Genomic DNA, 9,965 nt, shown 5'->3' with positions numbered 1-9,965 from the left:
TATATAAATATAAAATCTGTACATCGTTTATTATGTGCATAATTTGTAGTATATATTTGAAGTGAAATGCTAATTATTTCGTTATTAGTGTTTAGCTAGCTCTGTATATTAAATAAGAGGTGGGGAGTGACGTCATCTTGTGAGTAATGTCTTCCCGTAGATGAGACGTCTGTGGTGGGTATTGAGAAATTATCTTCACTGATATCCTCACAGGTTGACGGACAAAGATGTCTGACCGAAAAGCGGAGTTAGAACGTAAGAAAGCTCGTCTCGAGCAGATGAGAAAAGAGAGACAAGAAAAGGAACAACGTCGCAAGTTAAAAGATGTAAGCTTTTCGATTTGTCATTATTCTTTAGTCGAGGCTGCGTGGAGATTGGAGCGATTCCGGCTTAAATCCATTTAATTAATGCTGTCGAGATAGGCATACTGTATTCAAACATTGTATTCTGTATTCACAGAACCCTTTTGACTTTGTAAGACGGTCAACAATTTCCATGTATGTATGTAAGATTGATGAAATCGTATAAATCGTCTGTCTTTTAAGCTTCATTATGGAGATTGCAACCGTCCGTTTTTCTTCTCAAATACAGTTAATGCTTCGACATTGTCTTTCATCCACCAGCAAGGAAAGAGATGAGTGGATATAATAATATAATAAATATAAGTTGTATATCAGTATTGAATCAATTATCTATATCTTATTGTCTTAGAAAATATGCTTTGCTGTCTGACGGGGGGATTAAAGTATTATGGCCGTTCTTCTTTAAAGCTAACGCCTATTTTTGAGGACAGCTCAACTCTTTCATTCTTTAGCATTTTGTGACCATATTTAATATTTATTTTGCTGTTGTAGCTTATCATGATATGAAATTGTGCATATCATGGTATTTATATGTATCTCTTAAATTTTGTTTTAGCCTGTTATCGTTGTCAGCTGTTGTCGTTGGGAATGGGTTTGTAAGACATCAACATAATTTATGTTTGTGACAAGTGATGTGGTTGCGAGGCGGAGTTCATGGGGAACTACGTTCGCCATCCGCTTTCGATTCTAAGAGTGCTCCTTTCTTTTATGCCACAGATACCATTTTTGGTAACGCATAGATGGTTATACTCTCCCTTAAAGAAAAAAAAAAAAAGCTGCACCGTAATGTCAATGTAATAAATGAATAAATAAATTTAAAAAATAACCAAGTTTACTAAAGAAAATCGCTGTCTGAGAATTCTTTGGAATATAAATTTCAAATGAAGCAGGGCAATTAAAATTCAGACGATCGATCATATATATGATCATTCGAAATTAATGATTTTTACTCTTTTGCTGGCGGAGACGGACTATATGTAACCTGAACCTCCCCCCCCCCTTATTATTTTTTTTTTTTACGGAATCCCACGTTTTAGGCTATGGAGATTCCGATTCAGTTGGCGTTTGTAAATATGTCTATATTGTATATATAGAATGAAAGTGCCGAAGGAGAAAAGATTTAATATGTATCGATTGCTTTCTTACAGAAAGGTAGATGGTAAGAAAGAGAGTATATGATTGTGTGTACTATTTCCACTGGTACAGATGTGTGTGTGTGTTACTATGTCATATTTGGAACTTCACACCTTTGAATTTAGATACAGTTCTATATTGACAATGTTATTTGGCTTATTGCTGGTGGTTCGTGATCTACCACTTATGATCAAAGGCGTTACGGCAGTGTCCCTCCTGTTTTATTTTTCAGACATATTGTAACTAGGATTACGTTATTCAATGCATTAAAAAAAAAAAAATCTATTTTGAAAGACGGTATGGTGTGATATGAGGGAAAGTGGACTGATATTTCTAACAAGTCGAGTGACTACACAGGGTCTCTGCTTGTTGAATTTAGATCCAGTTGGAAGGATGTCAAAGAAATAAGCACCAGTAATGTGTGTGTGTGTATGAAGCTAATATTTTCTACCACGCAAAAAGTGTTACGAGAGAAATCAATGTGTATTGTTTATGCAGTAACATTTGGTGCAGCAGATATGGATTTCTGATCACTAGAAAAATACTGCCATGTATTTGGTCAGTTAAATATAACCTTTCCTTTTTAGTAAATAAAATCTATCTCAAGTGTTTCTCTTGGCATGGGTTGGCATGAGAATTGACAAGAGGTGGGCAGGGATGGACAAATTTTCCTGTTCTTTTGTTTCGATCATTAGACTGTGGCCATCTCCAGGTTTAGATAATTAATGAGCCTTACATATTTTTTAATGTAGTACTTATTCTATCTGCCTCTTTACCAGACTGCTTAGTTATGGGGTTGTAAACAAATCAACACCAGTTGTCAATCAGTAAGACAAACATTAAGATGTACATACTCATATATATATATATATATATATATATATATATATATATATATACATATATATATACACACACGTGCATATCTACTCACACACAGATGGTGAGCTTTTGCACAGGTTCTGTCTATCTTCCAAATTCACTGATAAGGCATTGATTGGCCCTGAGAAGTAACAGAAGACACATGTGTAAGGTTTTGTACAGTGGGACTGAACCTGTAATCATGTGATTGCAAAATGAACTTCTTAACCACACAACCATTTATATAGCATTTTCAATATTGTATTTTCAATTTTTGAAACATGTCTAGCACATTGGCAAAAGGATGTAGAATTATCTGGTTGCAAGCTATATTTTTTTCTCATTAGGGTGACTTAGGGAGTAAAATAGTTCCCTATTTAGTTATGAGAGCTTATTAGTAGTCCATTTGAGAACTGCTGGTCTATCTGTCAAACAAAATGGAAATAAAACTATTGGAACATAGTCTTCTAATTCTAAGAAATTAATATGTCAGATTTGTCTTTTGTCCTTGTAGAGTTAATAGAGTACCAGTTCAAAACTGGGGTTGATGCAATTGATTAGGCGTTCCTTCCAAATTTCTGGCCTTTGCCTCCGTAAGAACTTATTTAAGGGTGATGGATTGGTAGATTGTTAGTGTTGGACAAAATGCCTTGTGGTATTTGTTCCAACTCAGCATTCTGAGTTCCACCAAGGTCAACTAATCCTTTCACTCTTTCCAGGTTGATGAAGTACCAATCAAGTACTAGAGACAATATAATTTGACTTCTTCTTGCTCAGGCTTTGTGCTTATGTTAGAAACAGTCATCATTAGTCATTATATTGATCTTGGAATTCAACTGGTACTAAGTTTATCTGGAAATGGTTAATTATCAGAGTTGAATTGTGATGGGAGTCAATATAATCATAATCAACTGTACTCTCCCACAAAATTTGAAGCAGTCTGCTTATGAAAATAGTTTTGATTTAAAAAAAATACCCACCATTTTTGATGGGAGAAATTATTGACACTGTTCTTTCAATGAAGTTGTTGGATGGATTTTCTTGTGCCATAATTTTAATAACAAAGTTTATTTCCTCTAGTCTTCTCTTTAATAGTAGTATCAACACAGTAAAGACATTTTTTTTTTGCATGTCAAGAGTTCTTTGAACATCCAACATAGTTTCCTTTGTTCCATTTAAGTCTTAGATCATCTTTACATGAGCCAACAAGGGAGTCTCTATGTTATAGCTCAGTTTACTAGAAAAAGTGAAATTTCTCTCTACTATCTTAAAGAAAAAAGTTATATTGATAATGTAGTCCAAGATACTTATAGCTAAATAAAAGACAAGATTGTCAGAGATAGACCATCTTTGATCATAAGTCTGCTTGCTCTGTCTGGGCTGATGTAGGGGCTGCAACAACAGCTAATTTTCTTTTCTACTAGAAAGTGCAGAAAACATTATGATTAGTATCGGCCGTTTCAGCTAAACTAACTTAATACATACACATTATTATCCTAATCTCCTTTAATCCCAGCTTTACTTTGGTATTATACTCTGTAAGTTAATATAGAATTAGTTCATCTCTTGTACATATCTCTTTTTATTCAGACAAATTTAGTTTTTAAAATAGATTGATTGGGCAGATGGTGTAGTAAGGTGGTAAGTTATTAGTGAGCTAAGTGTGTAACATAATTTTAATTCCCAGTTGGAACTGTGATATATCCTATACTATTAATACCTTTGAGAGAAGTATGAATGTCACAACATGGTATTTCTTTCTAAAAATCTATAACAAAACATTGTGTGTTTTAAGACAGTGTCATGGTTGGATTTTGCCATTTGTCCTTTTGTAATTAATGAGTACTTGTAATATTCATGTGTCAACTTGATTGATTTAACATCCTCTCTCACAAAAGTGCTCTGGATTGGCAAGATTGTTAGTATTGGACAAAATGCCTTTATTCGGTTGTCTCATTCTATTATGTTTTCAAGTCCCGTTGAAGTTACTTTTTTCTTTCATTTCCCTGGGATCAATAAAGTAATGGAACCAGTCCAGTACTAGGTTCAATGTAATTGACTATTTCCCTTCCCTCAAAATTTCTGACTGTGTGACTAAACTAGAAATAATTATTTATTAGGAAATTAAGTAGCAAAATTGGTAGAGCATCAGATGAAGTACCTTGTGATAGCTATGAAAAAGTAAATATCAGTCCAGTTAGTTTCTCTTCACTTGTTGCAGTTCCTTTTACTCTATGATTTAGCATTATTTTGTTGTGATAAAGTCAAAGTGAACTAAGGTAGCTGTTAGTGTTTTTACTGTAATTGAATCATTGTGGCTTATAAAGAAATAATAATATCATTGTAATTATCCTTAGTTTATTGTCCATGTTTCCATATGTTGAGTCTACACAGTGTATTTCTCATAAGGTCCAACATTCTAGGACCAGATCAATGGCTTACAATTTGTGTTGTCAAGGTTACAGTCAATATTCCAATTTCTTTCCAAAAGCCAGTCTGAAATTACAAAGAAACCACTGAGTCTTCTCACTTGATTGTTACTAAAAAAGATTTCCATTTACTATGGTTGAAAGCCTCTTTTTTCCCAGTCCTCTAACTCCAGCAGTTTTCTCCATTGCTCTCCAAACTACTCCAATCATCAGCAGTTGTTTGACACTCTCTCTTCATCTATTGAGAACATCTGTCACAATTTGTCTCATAGTTACTTGAAGCTCCTGACTCAGATACTTCTACATTAACTCTGCTAGGATGGAGGCCAAATAGTTTCCTATATTGAACTGTCTGCAGCAATTAGTCCTCTCATCTTCTTTTATATCTTTGACTGGAAGACTGACTCATCAAGCAGTCATGGTTTCTTCTCTTCAAATCCAGCCTGTAACCCTCCATTACTATCTCTCTCCTTATTGGATCATCTGATCATACCTACTCTTGCAAGTCACACTACGTCCTCCTCCTCTATATATGAATCCCTCACTCTTTGTTTCTTCAGATTTACTAGTTAAAACTCTGTCACTTATCTCTTAATAGCAGATATTTCACTTTTGATTCGTTTGAAACAGTTAAGCAAATGACCAATACCATCTTCCTTGGTTTTTCTCTCCACATTTCTCACAACCCACAAGAATTTCTGTTAACTATTAAGTCTTGGTATTAAATGTTTCATTAATACACTTACAATATTCTTCATTAATGTGCATACAAATAATTTCTTATTGATATTTAAAATTGTTGTTTAATATCTCTTTGTTTTAGAATGAAGAAGTGAAACCAGGAAAACCCCCACAAGACCTGAGAGCTGAAACTGATGCTTTACTTCAAGACTTGGGTATACCACCAAATGGTTAGTATCGGTAACAAGATTTTGGGATTTCTGAAGGAAACATTTTAAATTAATTATAAACCAACAAGAAAAATGTTTTCATTAGATTAAAATCGTATAAAAATTTAAATTTTTGAAATCTTTGAAAATCTGTAGAAGAGTTTTGATGTGTTGAGTAGGGAGATGTCTCATTCACATGATACTAAGAATAATAAGAATAGTAGAGTAACTTGCTGCTCTTGGTCTTATGACAATATGCAAAAATGGCATCCATATTATGTATTTAAGAAAAGAAAGTGTATATATATATATAAAACAATGATCACTATTTGATTGGATATTTGTTTGCTGTATTATCCACTGTAGTGCAATGTCTCTACGGCAAACACAATTTCCATTTTAATGCTCTTCTATTCTTGATTTATTTCACCTCTTATAAGATTGTTTAATTTATATATACAGAATACATAAAATAGCACCAACAGATGTTATACATATATTGAATCAATAATTCTCATAATAAACCTACCCAAGTCTTTAAGGCTGTGCAGAGAAAGCTGACAGCTATAAGAGAATAATGATATAAATATATACAGAATGTATTGTCAGAGGGGAAAAGACAAGCTGGAGATAAAGCCTTTCATAACCATATTTCTGTTGAAATATGCTGCCTTTGTTTTAGTTAATTTTGTAAAATAATGAATTTATTTAACTATCTTTGGGCATTTGGAACATAAACTAACACGAAATTATAATGGAAGGTTTAATTTAGATAACTTTAAAATGGGGAGCTTGTATCAGGAGGAGTTTCAAGAGGTTGGTATCAAATGGGTTAAGATTACTTACATAAGTTCATTTTTAGATGTATCTAGGTACAGACAAGAATTAATATCTTATGCATTTTCCAATTTCCTTTTAAAAAAACAAAATAAAAATCCCCTACAAAATATTGAATATTAAATGATGTGAAGGATAGTTTATTAAATTCAGTGTTGCAAAGATAAGCTACTTGTAATGTCTCAAGATTTTTTTTTTACATTAGAATGTGGTGTCGTGGTCTTTATTCTAAATCTATTTTTAATTTTCTCTTCTCTATGTTCACTGATAATATAATTATCAAAAATATTTCAATTTTATTCTTAACTTTGCTTATATTTATTACAGCTTTGTCCTATTATTATTTTTTTATTATATTTTCATTTCTATCCACACTCATGAAGTTTGGAACAGACTTGGTAACTAATTTAATTCTACAGAACTTCTCCTTTAGCATGCTGTTGGTCTCACCAGATACAACTTTTCTTGGCCTCACAATGCTTAACCATTTAAATTTTTTTTCTTAATTATTACTGAGAATGAAGTCAAAGTTTGTTATATATATTTTTTTTACCTTCTAGCACTTTCTTCTGATGTAACACATAACATTGGGAGACCTTTGCTAGAAAATGGGGAATGTAGTTGATTCAGGTGGTAGGAAACTACTTTAGATGCTTTGTGGTAATCTATTGTGGTAAATCCTTCATTGTTTGGAGTTGAAATACTACCAGAGCTTTGTTTTACCTTTCCACCTTCCATAATATTCCACTGGGATACAGAAAAGGCTTTGTGCCTAAAGAATCATGTGTATGTTTATGTGTGTTATATATGTGTGTGTGTGTGTGTATATATATATATATATATATATATATATATATGGCTCAAAAATTATGTTTAATATAGAAAACAGGAAACTTGGCAGAGCCTTGTGGTTCACCAGATCCTCTCAAAACCACCCAATCCATGACAGCAGGGAAAAGGGATGTTAAATGATGATTGCTTGTTTGATGTCTGTTTTTCCAATTTAGCATGGGTTGGGATGGGGACTTAGGGGTAGGATTTTACAGCAGATGCTCTTCTTGTCACCAACCCTCACTGGTTTTTTTTCCAATTAAGGGATTTTTTATTCCATAATTATTTGAAAGTGTAGAGCAACAGTTCATAATGCCAACAAGGAATGTAAACATATCCTTAGCACTTCAAAATGTAGCATTTGGACACAGCTGTTTGGATGCTGACGACTTGGCATGGCTGACTGGACATCCAACCTGTTTTGGCACTGGAATCAAATACACACACATGCATGTGCACACATAAATAAGCTCATACAAATAGAGTGTGAAAGTGAGGGCATGTGAGGAGAGAATGAGAGAAATATTAAAATGTCTGATGCCAATTTAGTCAGCAACATTAAATAGGTAATGCCAAAATGGCTGTGCAAAACTGTCTTGTACCCTTGCCAGTGATAAATGAAACTGAGTATTTATGCACAGACCTCACACATTTACAGACATGTTTAGCTCTCTTTCTCTCTCTCTCTCTCTCTCTCTCTCTCTCTCCCTCTCTCTCTCTCTCCTCCTCTCTCTCTCTCTCTCTATATATATATATAAAATTTCCAAGTACCATGACCGCATCCTGTCCCCTTTAGTTGCTCCCCTCCCATCCCACATACACGACACTAATCATGCCCTTCGCCTCTTCAATTCCTTTTCCTTCCCTCCTGGCCTTTCACACCTCCTCTTCACCTTGGACATCAAATCCCTATACACAGTGATTCCCCACAACGACGGTCTCTTAGCCCTCCAATACTTCCTTGACCGTCACCCTGACCCCACACCCAGCACCTCCACCCTTCTTCATCTGGCAGAGCTCATCCTCACCCTCAACTGCTTTATGTTCGCTGGAGAAAACCTACCAACAGTAGTCTGGGGTTGCGATGGGAATGAGAATGGGCCACAATTTCGCCAACCTATTTGTTGGCTACATTGAGGCCCAAGCATTCTCCCAATTCTCCAGGCCGACCCCAGAGCTATACGTTTGCTACATAAGACAACTATATAGGTGCCACCTCCCTCTCCTGTGAACTACTCTACCACTTCATCTCTTTCCTCTCTAACTTCCACCCCTCTCTCCAATTTACTTCTACCATCTCTAACACCTCAGTTAACTTCCTTAATATCTCTCTTACCATTGACCTCCCCTCCCACTCTCTCACCACCTCTGCCTTCTTCAAACCGACAGATTCCCACCTCTGCCTCAACTTCTCCTCCTCCCATCCTTTCCACACCAAACGGACCATCCCCTACTCTCAGTTCCTCCGCTTCTGACGTTTGTGCAGCCGCGACCAGGATTTTGAGACCCAGTTCCAGTACCTTGCCCGCCTGTTCATGCATTGAGGATACACACACTCGCGCATGTGTGCACACGTACCTCCCATACAACACACACTCATACAGACATTCACAATTACACACATAGACATACGCACATATGCATGCGCACGTGCACATGCACACATACATACACATGCGCACACAATATATACCTACAAGTACACATGCATGCACACATACCTAACACTCACAACTCCACATACACACACCCACATGCACATATACACTCATACACGCACATACAACTACATGCACATGCATGTGCATACACGTGCAAAAAAAACGCACATATACCTCCACACAACCCCTCATTCATACACACATGCACAAGCACACACATACACACATATATACACAGGCACACACACGCACGCACAAATGAACCCACACATACCTCCCACACACAACACACACTCATACATACATACATACACACACGCACACACAGACACAGGCATACACTGCACACAAAACAGACACACACAACATATACATACATGCACACACACATATTTCAAACTACCAGTTAAACAGCTTTCTACTGATCATTGTCACATGCACATGTGAAGGGAGACTCACAGAAGAGAGCCACTTCTACCTAAAATTCCTACTGCAAATTCTTCCCATGACATTAAGCGACACAAAGTCCACACACACACACCTGTGCGCACGCACATATTCCCCCCAACATATCTCCACACACACACACACACATCTCCTCTTGCAGTCTCCCATCTTAGAAATAACTTTTCCGTCACCCAATCCTTTCCGGTCATTTTAAAATGTAACCGCTTGTGTATCGTTGGTGATTTCCTTCCTACGTCTTCCCTTCCTTTGGACTTTCCTCTATTTTTGAAGAAGAGCTTGGCTCAAAATATTAAATCCTCTTTCTTTCCTTTCCTGAGCATCTGATAATACAGTACTTGTACCACGTCCTCGGGTTGTTTTTTTTTCTTGTTTGTTCTTTTTTTTGGATTCACTATATATATATATATATATATACACGCACACACATATATATACACATACATATGTATATCTGCATATATATATACATATATATATCTACATATATATATA

At 35.5% G+C, this 9,965-nt stretch overlaps 1 protein-coding gene across 33 annotated transcripts in view; it reads left to right on the top strand.

Annotated features, from left to right (window-relative positions):
* Positions 1 to 108: 108 nt before the first annotated feature.
* Positions 109 to 9,965, top strand: part of LOC106869810 (cytoplasmic dynein 1 intermediate chain 2) — an 85,864-nt gene continuing 76,007 nt past the window's right edge. For 18 of the 33 annotated variants that reach the window (XM_014915679.2, XM_052968940.1, XM_014915678.2 and 15 more), the window contains exons 1-3: positions 109 to 326; positions 5,610 to 5,697; positions 6,897 to 6,911. In XM_014915679.2, the coding sequence (XP_014771165.1) occupies positions 228 to 326; positions 5,610 to 5,697; positions 6,897 to 6,911 (202 nt within the window). In that variant the 5' untranslated portion in view covers positions 109 to 227. The remainder of the gene's footprint in view (positions 327 to 5,609; positions 5,698 to 6,896; positions 6,912 to 9,965) is intronic. The other 15 variants (XM_014915693.2, XM_014915691.2, XM_052968943.1 and 12 more) reach the window with 2 other exon arrangements.

The sequence above is a fragment of the Octopus bimaculoides genome, chromosome 6, assembly GCF_001194135.2.
Source record: "Octopus bimaculoides isolate UCB-OBI-ISO-001 chromosome 6, ASM119413v2, whole genome shotgun sequence".
Taxonomy (NCBI): Eukaryota; Metazoa; Mollusca; class Cephalopoda; order Octopoda; family Octopodidae; genus Octopus; species Octopus bimaculoides.
Note: the sequence above shows the minus strand (reverse complement) of the source record. Positions and strands in the feature narration are given on the sequence as shown.